Source organism: Zingiber officinale, chromosome 11B (assembly GCF_018446385.1).
Source record: "Zingiber officinale cultivar Zhangliang chromosome 11B, Zo_v1.1, whole genome shotgun sequence".
NCBI lineage: Eukaryota > Viridiplantae > Streptophyta > Magnoliopsida > Zingiberales > Zingiberaceae > Zingiber > Zingiber officinale.
The window spans coordinates 86,310,758-86,327,816 of NC_056007.1; the positions used below are offsets into that span (position 1 = coordinate 86,310,758).

General features: G+C 37.3%; 1 protein-coding gene across 1 annotated transcript; it reads right to left on the reverse strand.

Moving 5' to 3' along the window:
* Nucleotides 1-8,714: 8,714 nt before the first annotated feature.
* On the reverse strand, nucleotides 8,715-11,213 carry LOC122035111 (BTB/POZ domain-containing protein At5g66560-like). Its single transcript, XM_042594501.1, has 3 exons — nucleotides 10,751-11,213; nucleotides 9,397-10,677; nucleotides 8,715-9,308 (listed from the first exon to the last, which is right to left on the reverse strand). Exons 1-3 carry the CDS (start codon nucleotides 10,856-10,858, stop codon nucleotides 8,787-8,789), a joined length of 1,911 nt encoding a protein of 636 aa, XP_042450435.1. The 5' UTR covers nucleotides 10,859-11,213; the 3' UTR covers nucleotides 8,715-8,786.
* Between the last annotated feature and the right edge of the window lie 5,846 nt (nucleotides 11,214-17,059).

Sequence of the window (17,059 nt, forward strand, 5' to 3'; positions counted from 1 at the left end):
GAGATAATCCTCAAATCTTACTATTTTATTAAAAATCTCCCCCCTTTACTAATTAATTTTGGTGAAGCCTAAAATGTATTTACGTTAATGTCCTTTTTCCTATTTACACTAAAAATAATTCCAAGTTTTATTAGTAATTCCACAAGCGAAACAATCAATGATTTAAAGTTCGAGACTCGGCTTATATAAAAAAATATAGTTCTCTTTAGTCCCACATCTTAGAATTGACAATACTATGATAAAAAAAAACTTCTATAAATATTTTAGGGCGACGATGTTAAAAAATATATTTTTCTTAGTTTTTTACTAAGACAAGTATAATATTAAAATCAAATAATTTTTTTGCATAGGGAAGCCCGTTACAGTAGTTTGTTACTGGGATTCTCTAGCGTCACTATTGTATGGGTTATTTCTTGGTTTATAAAGCTGACGCTAGAAAATCCAAACAATTCGGATTTTCAAAGACCCAAATAATTTATATATTACATTACACACGCTTAATATCCTTTTTTCTATTTACACTAAAAATAATTACAAGATTTATTAGTAATTCCACAAGCGAAACAATAAGTGATCTAGAGTTCGAGACTCAGTTGCGGCATATTATTATGAATTTTTCTCATCATTAATTTTCTCTGATTATTTTATATAAAAAAAATATAGTTATCTTTAGTCTCATATCTTAAAATTGACAACACTATGATCAAAGAAACTTCTATAAATATTTTAGGCCGACAATGTTAAAAAATATACTTTTCTTAGTTTTTTTTACTAAGATAAGTATAATATTAAATTAAATTAATTTTTTTCATAGAAAAGCCCTAAGGATAACACTCGAAAATCCAAACAATTTGAATTTTCAAAGACCCAAATAATTCAGATTTTCAAAAGTCAGGTACTTTTACCCTAATGACTCTACTAATGACTCTACTTTAATATTTTAATGTTAAAATATTTTAATTAATATAATTTCATTATAAAGGGTCAATGTAATTTCAATGTCACGTGACGCGTGTGTACGATCACTAATATTAATTAAAATTTTCTTTAAAAAAAAATTTAAAGGACAACTATTATTTCTTTCTGTCATTTAAAGGACAACTATTATTTCTTTCTGTCTTCTTCTCAAACCCTTTTTTTTGTCCATCTTTTGGATAATTCTGTCGGTGTCAATAATAAATTATTATAATACTAGTATTATACATTTTTTAATTTTTTTATTGATCAATTTTAATTTTAATAAAGGAAAACTTTGGTGCAATTATAAAATTATTGTTATGCAACTTAGAGATAACATGTTTGAATAGTGGATATATCCTCTTGTAAAAAAAGAATAAGATTACATGTACTGAGTTATTTTTTTTAAATTAATTTTAATTTGATGAGGATCTTGATATATATATATATATATATATATATATATATATATATATATATATATATATATATAAACACAAAAATAAATAAGAATAATCATTGCCCATCTTTTGGTGGGCCAATTGCATGCCACGAAAACCAAATCACCGAAATACAAATTAGTTTGGTTCAAAGTTATTACTTATAATTTTGATTATGTAATTACCTAGTAATCACATAACTAAGGTTATAATGAATCAAACATAACCTAATGTTGTTTGGTTTAATTACAAGTAATGTAACACAAACTTATTTGTTTGGAAGTTCTAATGTATAACCTAATTTTATATTTACGGTATTATCCTTTGTTCCATCTAAGATATTTTATAACTAAATCAATTTAATATTTGATATTTTTTAAAATAAATTAAATTAATAATATTAATATTCAATAATATAAATAAATAAAATTAGATAATATTTTCTTTTTTATTTTATAATCTATTTAAATAATTTATTAAAGTTAATAATGAAGTTTTACTTACAATTTGTTTTAATTTAATAAAGTTTTAATTAAAATATTAACATTTAACTTAAAAAAAACGTTGCAGATAAAAGTAAAGTTGGTTCTTCTCCCTCGCGTTGCCCATCGCCGCAAGCCGCCTTTGCTGCCCACAAGTCGCCTTCGCTGCCCACCGCCTGCCCGTCTCCCGTTACCTGCCGCCCACCGCTTGCCTCCCGCTGACCTTTTCCCGTCAACCTCCATCTACCGCCACCTCTCACTGCCACCATCCAGCGATCTGCTGATATTTTAAACGACATCTGCTGATGCCCGTCGACCGTCACTAGCCGCTTGTTGCCGTCATCCAACGATCTGTTGCCACCTCTGACGACGTCGACCGCTGCCCACCGACCGCAGCCCGACGCCTGTTGCTGCAGTCCACCGCCTTCGCTGCCCAACCCCTGCCCTTCTCCCGTTGCCTGCCGCCCACTGTTGACCTCCTGCCGACCTTTTCCCATCAACCTCCATCTACCGCCACCTCTCACTGCCACCATCCAGCGATCTAATGACATCTTCGACGACATCTGCTGTTGCCCCGTCGACCGCCACCAGCCGCTTGTTGCTGCCATCCAATGATTTGCTATCTACTGCCACCTCCGACGAAGCCGACCGCTGCCCACGCCGCCCGACGCCTGTTGCTGTAGCTTACTACCGCCACTTTCGTGCTCTGGTCATATCACTTCGAGGATAATTTCGGACAAAAAATTTCATAACCTCAAGAATCAAGAAAAACCAAGGCAGCCAAAGGTATTTCTATTCCGGGTTGGATGCCCCAATTGATGATGTGTGCTGACGTTTCGGAATCGAGGAAAGCTTATGAATCCAAAAAAACCTCAAACCAAACACGGTTCGTAAATAACCATAGACAAATAACTAAGGTTATCCAAGATAACCCCGAATCAAAACACGCTAATGTCTATCAAATAATATCTCTATAATGGAGGATATTTAAACGGGGCATATTTGGTGCTCTTAATTCATGTTCCATTTTTAACGGATGATTCGTCGGAAAAACATTTTAATTGGTATAGATATTTAATTTAAACTGATTAATTTTAGTGATGTTCAATCTAATTTTATAAAAAAAAATTATTCATCATCAAATAAATTGAAATTATTCACAACTGATAATCCATCAGTCTAATAAAATGCATTTGTTACTTTATCAAAAATTATGACTCGACCCTTGGATCCTTAGAAATTGAAAAGATGATATCTCACTACATATTACCCCGAGGCATTTAATCAACAAATTTCCCTTTTTGTTATTCCACGATGAAATCATGCTTCCATAATTTATCATATATTCATGGATCAATTTTCAACTTACGTCGCAATGCAGAATTAATTTTCTCAATAGCAAAATAATCTTGAAATTTGACTGAGAAGTGATATATTGTCTGTACACTCGATCTATTTTACTGATTGGTCATCTTCAGAGTAGGATATATATATATTTAAAAAAAAAAACAACGGTGGAGAAAAAACAGAGTTCTAAATTTGTATCTTTCTTTGGATATATTTATTCTCCCTCTACTTTCTTTAACTCCTTTCCATTCGATTAAACCCCTTTCATAATCTTCCAACCGCATCCAAGGCAAGCTCCCAAGACTACAAAAATCCAACCGCATACAGAAAGACATGGTGGAGCATCCAAAGCTACACTGCAGACTCACATGATCCAGGTCCGATTCAATGGGGCCTTAGAGGGCTCTTATTATATTGAGCCTATCAAATTTTTTAATTATATATATGTATATATATTAAATAAAATTATTATTAATAAAATATGACTATTATTTTATAAATATATGAGTTCGATGATAAATATGTAAAATTATTAGCTATGGTAAATTTTAATCAAGATTTGTTTTAATTAGTAATTTTAATTTTTTTATTAGTCAAATTAAATTTGATTAATAATTCTTATGTTTTTTAAATTTGATAAATAATTTTTAATATTTCATAGATTAAAGTTAAACTTGATGGATTTTAATTTTTTATGTTAAAGTTAAATTTTGGTTGTTAATTTTAATTTTTTATGTTAAAACTAGATTTAGTTGATAATTTTTTTATTTATTAAAATTTAATCCATAATTTTTAATTTTTATCGAAAAATATTTAATTTATGGATCAAAATTAAGTTTGATAAATAAATTAAAAATAATTATTAATTATACTTATATGTAACATATAAAATATTTACTAATTATACTTATATGTGACATATAATATTTTTCATGAATTATATTCCATATATTAGGATTTTTTTTTTCTTCTGTACCTAGAGGTAATAGATTTGAGTAGTGGATATATCCTCTTGCAAAAAAGAATAAGACCACGCACAATATACCCTTTCCTAAAATAACATATTGGCATAAGTTTCATGTATTGAGTTGTTTTTTTTTTAAATCAATTTTTACTTCAATAAATTATCAATAAAATTTATTAAGCTAAAAATATTTAACTACTAAATATTTAAATATGCTTTTTATTTTTAAAAGTATTTTTATAAAATAAATATTATATGTTACATATAAGTATACAACATATAAGTATAATGAATAAATATTTTATATGTTACATATAAGTATAATTAATAAATATTTTTAATTTATTGATGAAACTTAATTTTATCAGTAAATTAAATATTTGTCAATAAAAATTAAAAATTATGGATTAAATTTTAATAAATAAAAAAATTATCAACTAAATCTAGTTTTAACATAAAAAGTTAAAATTAACACCAAAATTTAACTTTAACATTAAAAAAAAATAAAATCAATTAAATTTAACTTTAATCTATGAAATATTAAAAATTACTTATCAAATTTAAAAAACTTAAGAATTATTAATCAAATTTAATTTGACTAATAAAAAAAATTAAAATTACTAATTAAAACAAATCTTGATTAAAATTTACCATAGCTAATAATTTTACGTATTTATCATCGAACGCATATATTTATAAATAATAATCATATTTTATTAACAATAATTTTATTTAATATATATATACATATATATAATTAAAAATTTTGATAGGCTTAATATAATAAGAGCCCTCTAAGGCCTGATTGAATCGGACCTGGATCATGTGAGTCTGCAGTGTAGCTTTGGATGTTCCGCCATGTCTTTCTGTATGCGGTTGGATTTTTGTAGTCTTGGGAGCTTTCCTTGGATACGGTTGGAAGATTATGAAAGGGGTTTAATTAATACAATGGAAAGCAGTTAAAGAAAGTAGAGGGAGAGTAATTATATCCAAAGAAATATACAAATTTAGAGCTCTGTTTTTTCTCCACCGTTGTTATATATATATATATATATATATATCCAACTCTGAAGATGACCAGTCACTAAAATAGATCGAGTGTACAGACAATATGTCACTTCTCAGTCAAATTTCAAGATTATTTTCCTATTGAGAAAATTAATTCTGCATTGCGACATAAGTTGAAAATTGATCCATGAATATCTGATAAATTATGGAAGCATGATTTCATCGTGAAATAACAAAAAGGGAAATTTGTTGATTAAATGCTTCAGGTAATATGGTGTAGGGATATATCACCTTTGTAGTTTCTAAGGATCCGGTCACAGTTTCGACAAACTAAGGATGCATTTTGTTGGGATGATAAATTGCTCGTTATGAATGTGTTTTGATTTATTTTGATGATCAATAAATTTTTTTTATAAGATTAAATTGATCATCATTAAAATTAATCAACTTAAATTAAATATCTTATACCAATTAAAATTTGTTCCCGACCGATCATCCGTTGAAAATAGAACATGAATTAAGAGCACCATATTTGCTTCTTTTAAAATCTCTCATTATAAGGGATATTTGAAAGATATTAGAAATCACTGATACCAGTGATTTATTTTTAATGGCATGTAATCGGCTTATTAAAAGACGGGCAATGGTTATTTTTGTTTTTTAATATATATTTTTAAAATTAATCATTTAGAAAAAAAAACAAATGAATGTTGCCAAATTTTTTTATCATTATTTTTAAATTCAATAAGGGGAAAAAAATTAAACGTTGGCAAAAATGAAGGTTGCCAACGTTCACTTTTTGGAACGTTAGGTAACGCTTTCGTATATTTTTTTTTTAAAAAAAAACACTTCATATCATATCCATTCTTCATTTGTTTTCACACTAAATTCTTTATTTGTTTCAAAATATCTCAGGATTCTAATTAAACTATCATAAAAAAATATTTCCAAAGAGACAATGAGCCATATAATATCATATCCTGATGAAATATTATTCATAATAATAGTGCACAATCAATTTAGAATGACTGAATTCGTACAAGATTATTATGATAATACACAAAGAAGAAGGCCAATTAATAGATATCATGTAGTTGGAGGCACTCAACTTATCAATGATTATTTCTCTGCTGAACCAGTGTATAATGATGACATGTTTTGACGATGATTCAAATTGAGAAAAGAGTTTATTGTTACACATAGTCATTAATTTGGAAAATCATTCTAGTGGATATTTTAAATGGAGGAATGTAACCAGAAGAAAAGGCTTATCGCTGCTTCAGAAATGCACGACGATTATCCGTCAACTAGCTTATGGAGGTTCGATGACTAATTGGACGAGTACCTACGGATGGGTGAAACAACTACCTTTGAATGTTTGCCCAACTTTTGTCAATGTGTGATATAGATATATGGAGGTGAATACGTAAGAAAATCCAATGCAATTGACATCACTCGTTTGCTTGAAATGCATGAATAAAGACACGGTTTCTCCTAAGATGTTAGGAAATCTTGATTATATGCATTGAGTCTGGAAAAATTATCTGGTTGTGTGGAGGGCACAGTACACACAAGGTGATCATGACTATCAAACAATTGTGTTTGAGATGGTCACATTTGTCAATTTGTGGATATGACATGTCTTTTTTGGAGTTGCTGGGTCTTGCAATGACATCAATGTACTTAATAAATCGCTTATTTTGAATGAAGTCTTGAAAGGAAATACACTAGAGGTTACTTGTATTGTGAACGATACACAATATACAAAAGAATACTATCTAACAAATTGTATACATCCATAATGGGTCATTTTCATCAAGAGTATTTCCTGCCCCAGGCTCCGAAAGAATAAAATTTAAGAAAAGATAAGAGGCTGCAAGAAAAGATGTCGAATGGACATTTGGAGTGTTCCTAGTTCGTTGGGCAATTATAAAAGAACCAGGGTGATATTGGTTTATAAATAAATGCAAAGAAATCATGTATATATGCGTTATTTTACACAATATGATTATGGAGGATGAAGGTAATGCAATATGGATCTGGGATCACGAAGAACATGGTACTATCATGGCTCAACCACTAAATTTACTAAATACATTCGAAAAAACTTCGAGTTATGTGATATTCAGGTGCATCATCAATTTCGTCACGATTTGATTGAAGACATCTGGGAAACATGTCGACTTGGTGAGTGAATAATTAATCTATCTATAAAATATTTATTTATTTCAATTTGAATCCATGAAACATTTGTATTCATATGTTGTATTATTTCTTTTAAAATTTGTACTCCTATATTATAGTGTTTCTATTTAAATAAAAAAAATTAATATTAAAATAATTATATTAAATAATTATTTAAATATATAGATAAATATTAAATAAAAAATATTTATGGATAAATGGTAGATAAAATATATTAAATTGAAGAATTGAAAAATATAATTATTTTTTTTAATATACGAGATTTATAAATATTTAGTTGGTGAGATATTTAATTGTATAATTTAATATTAAGAGGAATGTACGATAGGTTGGATAGGATATTTGATGTTGTTATGAACTCTCTAGGGAGGAAGTGATTTTGTTCACTTTTTGAAAACGCAATAGCAAAACCCCCTCTTGTCTCTCCCTTGAATGCAATGACGATCGGGCTCAACAATGCATTTTGGGCCGAAAAAAAGACCAACTGGAAAGAAATCCCATACAATATTATCATGCATTGTCCGCCTCATCCACCTCGCCGCATGATCTTCGTTCTTGGAATGCCATTCGCCGCCGCCATCGGGTTCAACCTACGGCCCTCTCGGTTCGCAACGCCTCCGCGGCTCCGCCCCGTTCACATCACCCTCCTATTTCCCTGCCAACCTACGGCCTTCCGCCTCTTTCTTCCGATGACGAGGCCGTTGTCTCCTACGCCGTTTCCATCCTGCGGGAGCTCCGCTCTAAGCGCCGCTGGACTTTCCTTAACTAACCCACCCAGTTCGCCCACGTCCTCCTCCGCCTCCTCAACTAACCCCGCTTCGCCCTCAGCTTCTTCCTCTTCTCCAGTCGCCACACTCTCTTCATCCACAACTCTCTATCCTTCGCCGCTCCCACCCACGTGCTCGCTCGCCACCGTCGATGTTCCGACGCCCTTTCCCTCCTCCAAGCGGCCATTCGCGCATTTGACCGGCTGCCACTGTCAGATCGCCGACGTCGATTCCGCGCTGCTTCCCCATCAGGACTCGAGGAGTCGAGGGTTTGGTGGAAACCTCGAGTCGACGAATTGCTCGCAGCAATGCGCGAGAAGGGAAGGCTCGCCGAAGGGATGAGAATTTTAAGGGAGGAGACGGCGGTGGAAAGGTTAGCGCCGGGTAGGAGGAACTACGAGGTGTTGATCGGAGGACTCTACGCCGAATGGGAGGTGGAAGACGCGGCGAAGCTTCAGGCGGAAATGGCCGGTGAAGTATTTAGGAACACCTCCGAGGTTTATAATGCGTTCGTGGGGGGATACAGAATTTTCAGGAATAAGCATTGAAGATCGTCTGGTCCAAAAAATTTTTATGGATCAGGAATGGTCACAGTACAATTGCTGTCGGATCACAGTCAATTCATCTCTGTCGTCGTCCTGTGGGACTTCCTCGGCGCCACCACCGAACGGTGGTGCGAAACGCACACCTGTGTGCTGAACTTGCAGCCAAGCCTCCGCACCAGCATCCCCCTGCTGCTCGCAGCCGCTCTCCGATCCATTCGCTCGATCGCCTTCCGCAGCACGGAGCACTCCCTCTCCAGCCCTTTCACCCGGCTCCGCATGCTGTCCATGTCCAACCTCAGCACCTGGTTTTCCCGTATCGCCGACGGCGCTTTCCACGCGCTCCTCTCCCTTCTCTCGTTCGTCGTTGAGGCCAGCGTGCTCTCTTCCTCGTGCTCCGATGCTTCCGTCGCCATCAGCGTGCCCGCGATCGCTCGCCGCAGCTGCAGCTGCTCGAAGAAGAGCACCTGCACCACCGCCTGCAAAGGCAGCCGCTCGTTCTGAGCCGCATGCGTGCACGCCTCCAGCGTCAACTTCTGGTAGTCCATGACCCTGCACACTCTTTCCCTCTCCTCATCGCTTATCCGAGGATGCGCCTATGGTACATGTAAATGTCAGTCATCACATTAACATATGAACAAACACCTTGCGTGCATATAAATGGGAGCTCCGTGGTCGCCGTACTTTGAGGTAGACGTCCACAGAGCGATAAAGCCCATCGTCGAACACCCTTGCCATGGCCGGTAGCGCTAGTGCGAGGTCGCAGAACTTGTCCGGCTTCAGGTTCGCATCGGACGCGGTCTCCGAGAGGAACAAGTCCATCAGCTTCCCTGCCATTAGCAGCTTGTTCTCATCGTTACACATTTGTAATCCCTCCTCGCTCCCGTCCTTAGCAGAGTCTTCCGTTGCCGCTGTGGCCTCCAGTTCCTCGAGGAAGTAGCTCAGGATCCGCTCGACGCAGTCCACATCGTAGAGCGTCTCGACCAGGTAGGAATAGCTCGGCATCAGTAGGTCGTCGAGCGTAGCGTGCTCGAGGTGCGACGCTATCTTGCGCTCCAGAACGGTTCGGGAATCTTCCGACGCACGGAGAATGTTCGCCGTGCGGAGGAGGCCGAAGAGGAAGCGGGTAGTGACCTGACCGGAGGAGCAGCTGCTGATCTTCTCGTTTGAATGGGGGAGGTTGTTAATGATGGTCTCCAGGAGCTCCTTTTGCTCCGTCTCTGATGGCATTGGGTGAGAGGCGGAGGTAGCGGCGGCTGTGTTAGCGTTTGTTTGATGGCGATTCGAACGTGAAAGCCCTGGGATCGACCTCTTCGCGTAGGAGATGAGAGAACACTCGATCACATCGGCGCTTAGATCCTTGTCTTTCATTGCGGAGATCACCCGCCTGTAGAAAGGTAGACCGAGGGTCGCCAGGTCGTCGAACCAGGAGTCGGCAGCTGCGGCAGAGGCGATGGCGGGGGTGCGGACACCGTTCTTGCGCCGAATCCCGTAATCGATCCCGTTCCATAGGGTGGCGACGGCGCGGCCCGAGAGGGAACTAAGGTCGGCGGTGGCAGACGCGAGGGCGGTAATGGAATCGACGAACCGCTGGACGAGACCGAGATCTTCAGCCATAGGGTGCAAATTCTCGCAGGACTTGAGGGCTTTCACCGAGTCTCTCGAGCTCCGGAGCACGGACTGGTCAAGGAACCGCTCCGTCTTGGCGACGAGGTTCTCCTCCGCGAACTCCTCTGTCATCTCGAGGTACTCAGCGGCGCAGCGGAGGGCAGCGACGCTGCAGGCGGTGATCTCGACCTTGACACCATAGCAGAATTTCGCGGCGGCCTCGAATATGTCGGCGCCTCCCGGGAAGTCCGGTAGCGCAATGTGCTGGAAATCTTCTTCTACTTCTTCGATCTCATCATCTTCCTCTCCATCCGCGATCAATTGGTGGAGCTTTCTACTCTTGGACATCAAAGGAAACTGCTAAAAAATCAGAGTTAGATACCGACGAAAACATGAACAAAGCTGAGATTTTTGAGGCACAGCACTCAACCTTATGTAGATGGAAGCTCATGTCGCCAACCTCGATCACAACATCAGTAGGCAAACCAGTAGTGCAGAACCATGCTTGGCCACTCGAACTGGCTTTCTTTGCTGCCATTTCTTCCTCTGTCCTAATCTCCTTTCAATAGTTCAGTTGGATTCAAAGTTCTTCGCCATTCTTCCCAAGCTCCAATTTTAAGCTGAACTGAACACACCACTGTGTCTCAAACTGGGAAGGGACCGCAGATGCTGGCAGAGAGGGGGAGGAGAAAATTCCAACTGGGCGAGATGAACGAGGGGCATTAGAGCAGAGTTTTACCTCAAAAGAAGTTACTTGCCCATTTACTAATTCGCTTGTCTCATAATCCTCAAGAGAATCTCACTAGGGTAGGGGAACAAAGCGAGGCAAGTACGTAATTGTTTAACTGCAGGCTTTGCCTCATAATCCTCAATAGAATCTCACCTGAGCAGAGCCTCCCTTAAAAAACTATGTTTTTGTCTCCTAAAGCCTCCTTTAAAGTGTCAGGTAATTGGAAATAAAAGGCTATGAGCGTTGAAATATATGAGCATGTGCAGGGAGATTCGGTTTGTCTTCTATAATTATTGTGAGAAAGCCATCGGTACTTTCTGTACATGATAATATCATGTAGAAAAGCTCTTGCAATGATCTAGAAGTTAGATCAAAGCAATTCGACAAGAATCAATCATATCTGACCACAACCAGGGTGGGACTGGGCTCGACGAGGTAGTCATTTCTTACCCTCAAACTCAGGCTCAGACCAGAAACAACTCTATAATAATTGGCCTTCGTTAATATGTGAGATCTAAATGTGCATTATTAACTAAGCAGCTGATCAAGAATGTCCTCAAGAAAGAGGAGCCTTGTTGTACCATTATAACTAAGAGTATTCATAATCCATTCTTATTATAAATATTCATCATCTCATAAAAAGCGTGAAAAAACATGAAGTTCAATATCGCATACTCATTATACACTCATTATTTATAAATCTTACAGTCAATTTAATCATCTTAAAATTATATCATATTAAATAAATATATTTTAAAATATTTAAATTAATAATAATAATATTACTTTAAAAAATAATTTTACTATTTTTTAAAAAATAATATTAATTTTTTAAAATATATTTATTAAATAAAATATATATTTGTAAGAAATATCACAATAGAAGAAGTATTTAAATAAGGGGTGGACATGCCTTATCTAAATAATTATTCTGTTGTATTTTTCCTTGGAGAGAACTTGAAGCAATTAAATTAGAAGAAGATTTGGCATAAGACGTGGGCGCGCCTTATGACAACTAAAAGATTAAAATTATAAAGTTAGAAAAATAAAATTTATTAAAAATTATCATGTAATTATGAAATTTAAATACAATAATAATTTAGAATAAACCACACTATGATGAAATTAAAAATAACATATGAAATATTAATTCATGGATTGTTGTTGTTGTTGGTGCAACCTTAGGTCAAGGTTGACCTGGTTGACCTGACTCGAGTTGACCTGACTCGAGTTGTATTTTGATGTTTGACTTAGGAAGATTGTCGGTGCAACCTTAGGTCAAGGTTGACCTAGTTGAGTTGCATGTTGATGTTTGACACTCGTGGAAGAGTTGTATTCTTGATATGGGACAAGAATAGATGTTTGGGAGATTATTGGTGCAACCGTAGGTCAAGGTTGACCTGGTTGACCTGATTCGGGAAAAAGTCCAAGTATGGAAACTTGGCACTGGAAAAGTCCAAGCAGGGAGCTTGGCACGCGAAAAGTCCAAGTATGGAGACTTGGCACGGGAAAAGTCCAAGTATGGAGACTTGGCACTGGAAAAGTCCAAGTATGGAGACTTGGCACGGAAAAGTCCTAACTGGGATGTTAGGCAGTGTGGAAAGTCCTGGGAAAGTCCAAACTGGTGAGTGAATCCAGGTGAAAATCCTAGTGAGTGAAGCTAGGTGAAGGTGAAAGTCCCGTGAGTGAAGCCGGATTTCAGAAATCCTGGTGAGTGAAGCCGGTGAAAATCCTAGTGAGTGAAGCTAGGTGAATGAGAAAGTCCTAACTGGATGTTAGGCAATGAAAGTCCCGTGAGTGAAGCCAAGTTGTGGAAATCTGATGAGTGAAGCCGGTGAAAACCCTAGTGAGTGAAGCTAGGTGAAAGTCCCGTAAGTGAAGCCAGGCCAGGAAAATCCAGATGGATCAAGGGTGATCGGACATCCGGTGATGGGAAGTCCAAGTAGGTCATAGGAGTGACCGGATACTTGTATGGAGAGAAAAGTCTAAGTGGGTCTAAGGGATTGACCGGACACTTAGCGGGGAGTCCTAGCAGGTCAAGGGAGTGACCGGATGCTAGGCGCAATGTACCAACAGTCAAGATTGACCGGATGTTGGTTTGGACTTGGTTTGGGCAAAACCAAGCTGGATCGATCCAGAGGGGTCCCGATCGGTCCGGTGACCGATCAGGCATGCTGGCTTTGCTGATTTCGACTGCGGACCGATCAGGACGAAGCCAACTCTCACAGAGTTGGCTGATCGGTCTGGGACGATCAGGCATCCTCCCGATCCCACGACCGATCAGAGCAGGCTCTGTGAAGATATGGCTGATCGGTCTCGGGACCGATCAGACTAGAGCCTGATCGGTCCCATGACCGATCAGAGAGGCTCTGGACCGATCAGGGTGGAGCCTGATCGGTCCAGGTCCTAGCCGTTGCGACACAACGGCTAGTTTCTGTGTCTTCTTCTTCACAGGTTATAAAAGGAGATTGAGCCTCTGCTTCTACAAGTTCTTCTTCCTGATTACGGCGATTAGAGCTTTGCTAAGCTCTCATTGTGCTGAAGCTCTGCGTGAGTTTCCTGCTGGTTTTCTAGCTGAGTTTGGATCCTAGAAGCTGCTGTTTCATCTGGGTTCCAATCGACAACAAGAGGCAAGCAAGTGTTTTTACATTCCTGTTGTTCTTGTGTTCTTGTTCTTCTTGTACTCCTTATTGCTGTTGCAAAGATTGTGGTGAGGTTTCTCCACCCCGAAGGAGTTTATATTAGCCGGTTCTCCGGGGACTCATCCACCGACGGATTGATAGGGCTCGTCCACCTTACGGACACGCCGAGGAGTAGGAGTATCATCTCCGAACCTCGTACATCGCTGTGTTAAGGTTTGATATTCTTCCTTTCGTTTCTAGTTTAGTTTTCCGCTGCGCTAACGAATTGTAGGAAGAAACGAGCGATTTGGGGCGGCTATTCACACCCCCCCTCTCTAGCCGAGTACGTAGGATCCCAACAGTTGTATGCCCCTAAATATGCTCAACTAAATCGGCACGAAGTTGGTGATGAACTTGAGTGTCACGTAGTTCAGAATTTGCCCGAAAATAATCCCGAAATTCTCGATTTGAGCCATGTATAGGTTGTGCGGGTTCGTCACCTTCATCGTTGTATTAATTTGTCACGTGACTTCCCTCATCCTCAACAATCTTGTTATGTGAAATAATGCATGTTAACATGATTTGTTTTAACCTTTTCCTATACCAATAATGAGGTGGACCTCTGACAATCGCCCATCGAGATTGGAGCACTCCAAATGCCTGTTCGACATCTTTTCTTGTAGACTCCTGTCTTTTCTTAAACAACTTCCTCTTGGGATCCTCCGAGTAAGGAAAAGTCTTAACGAAAGTATCTCACTCGGGATATATTTTATCTGTGTGTCACTTATTATGCATTTGAAGAAGACGTTGAACATCATCATCATTTGGCCTTCTCAAGTACCTATCACCAAATATTTCAACCACGTATTCTCAGAAGTTGAAAAGACACCTGATGGCAGTTGATTCACCTATACATAGATACTTGTCAAGCTGGTCAACAGAGACTCAGTAAGCCAGTTGACAAATCGTAGCAGTGCATTTTTATAGTGGTGACAACCCTTTTCTTCATATAGCATCGTCCCTACGTTGAAAAATGTTGAATGATTCTCTAATGCATTCACTGTGCAGAGAAATAACTCTCTTGGCATTCAAAATCGTCTTCGAAATATTTCATCATGATACACCGGGTTTATAGAGAAATAATCATTGATGAGTCTCTCATTCTTGGCTTCACGATTGTTTTGGACGAACCTTCTTCTGCATATTTCCCTCTTCTAATATGCTTCCATAAGTTATTGGTGTTGTTGAAGAACCAATCACATCAGTTCTTCACCTGGATCATAAGCTTGCTCATCGATTTCAACATGGACTTCGTCTTTGCTTGTCGAGCTGGAACTTAAGCTAGAGTTGCATGTAGAATGAGACATTTTTGGAGAAAATATGTTTTACTATATATGTTTGCGAAATAGTATAATAGTAAAATGAAAATCTTGTAGCACAATGTGTCTATATATATTATTTTTCTCATACAATGGCTAGTTTTCAACTGCTAGTTTGTAACGGCTAGTTTGCAACGACTAGTTTCTAGTGGCTAGGTGCAATGGTTAGTTTCTAACGGCTAGTTTACAATAACTATTTTGTAAAATTATAATAATTGAAAATCATATTAATTGAAATGAGAAATACAATAATTAAAAATTACAATCACTCGAAAATACAATAATATTAGAAAATGAACGTTGAATAAACAATTTAGATATTTCTTCTCGATCTAATGTCTTGACATAAACATTCATGTATGATAAGCTGCTCTTTGTCATCTGTGAGGTGTCTTTGTTCAAGATTTCGTACTCCTTCAACTTCAAGCGATAATTTTTTTAGCTTCAGATTTGGACAAGGCAGCTTTTTGCCTTAATCTCCTTTACTTCGAGTTGTTTTTGTTTCAGATCGACTTCAGACTTCTTCACGCTTGTGTTCTTAGTGAACTTTACAAAAATATTATTGTAATTTACTGTTAGATCCTCCATTGTCGATTTTACTTTGTCTTTTCCTTTTTTTTACTGTCTTTTATCCCATTAAATGAATATCTTCATCATCCAGGTCTATACTCACATCTTGGTTGAAGGGGATGTTGCTTGCTCCCGACTCTGAGGTCCTCATTTGCTGTGTGGTCACAAAGTGATCAGCGGACTGTGGAGTAAACATTGGACGGTCTTTGACAATTCTCCACACATGCTCAAGATTGAATGCAACGCTATTATTTTCGGATCGATATTTTTCGTACACAAACCTCAATATATCTTTGTCATTGTGACCACTTCGATATGAGCGGTAAACACTATTGTAATTTGCGTTGAATTGATATACCTTCTTTTGAATTGTATTATGCCAATGTGACCATATAACATTTGCATTTCTGGTGTTTGAACTTGGGGGACGATTCTCATTGTAGTAGCTTGCAACACGTCCCTAAAAAGTATTCGCCTTTTGATCATTGTTGATTATTGGATCATCGCTGATAGTGACAAAACTTTTCTCTAAGACCTCATCTTCAACTTTTGTCTAACTTGAACGATTTCTTGTACCCTCAGAAGTTGAAACCATTTTTTCAAAATTGACCATCTCAATTGGGGATTCACCGTAGGAAAGTTGAGTCTCCGGGCCAAAAGTCGGAGTTGTAGGTTCATTCAATATCGGAGATGTAAAAGGCATACCAGTTGTGTGCAAGGTACCATATCCATGAACAACCAGTGGTGTGAAATACGGATGACTTATGTTTTGCTAATATTCGGCTGGAAGCGGTTGATATGGATCTCGAGGGGCATAATTTAGATGATTCATAAAATTTCCAAAACCTTGGAAATTTTGAAGATTTTATGGAGGAAACGATATATTTGGAAATGAATGTGAGTATTAATAATTTGGTGGAATTTTTTGATTTGGGATGATGAATATTCTTGCGGGTTGTTTGAAGAATTCAAGAAATTTATAAAAAAGTAGAATTAGAGAGTGTAGTGAATTGAAATGAAGATATGTATATACATTAGTGAGTATTTATATATGAAATTTCGAACTAGTCATTATAAATTTTTTGTTTTTTTTTAAAATTTAATTCAATTAAATAAAAATAAATTGTAAATAAATAAAAGAATACATAATACAAGCCCAACCCCCGATTATGGGTGCCGCTAACGATGCTTCAAAACTATGGTAATGGACATTTTGTATTACACTTGATTGAAATATGTTTGTCAGGGGAGGATCCAGGGGGGGCGGCATCGACGGTCGCCCTCCCCTTATAAACGGTAGAACCCCTAGTATTATAGGGTTCCATTGGTGGAGATAGAGGATACCGTCCCTTATTTCATGTAAAAATCGCCTCTCCATTCTTGAATTTTTCTATCCGCCACTACTATAAGCATATGTAAAAAATTCGTAATTGTCAATA

Bases quoted from the DNA above. Each gene is read 5' to 3' on its own strand.
- LOC122035111 (XM_042594501.1), bottom strand. From the start codon at position 10,858: ATGGCAGCAAAGAAAGCCAGTTCGAGTGGCCAAGCATGGTTCTGCACT. The intron at 10,678-10,750 runs GTTGAGTGCTGT...ATTTTTTAGCAG, and splicing joins TGAGCTTCCATCTACATAAG to TTTCCTTTGATGTCCAAGAG. The intron at 9,309-9,396 runs GTACGGCGACCA...CATGTACCATAG, and splicing joins CTGTGGACGTCTACCTCAAA to GCGCATCCTCGGATAAGCGA.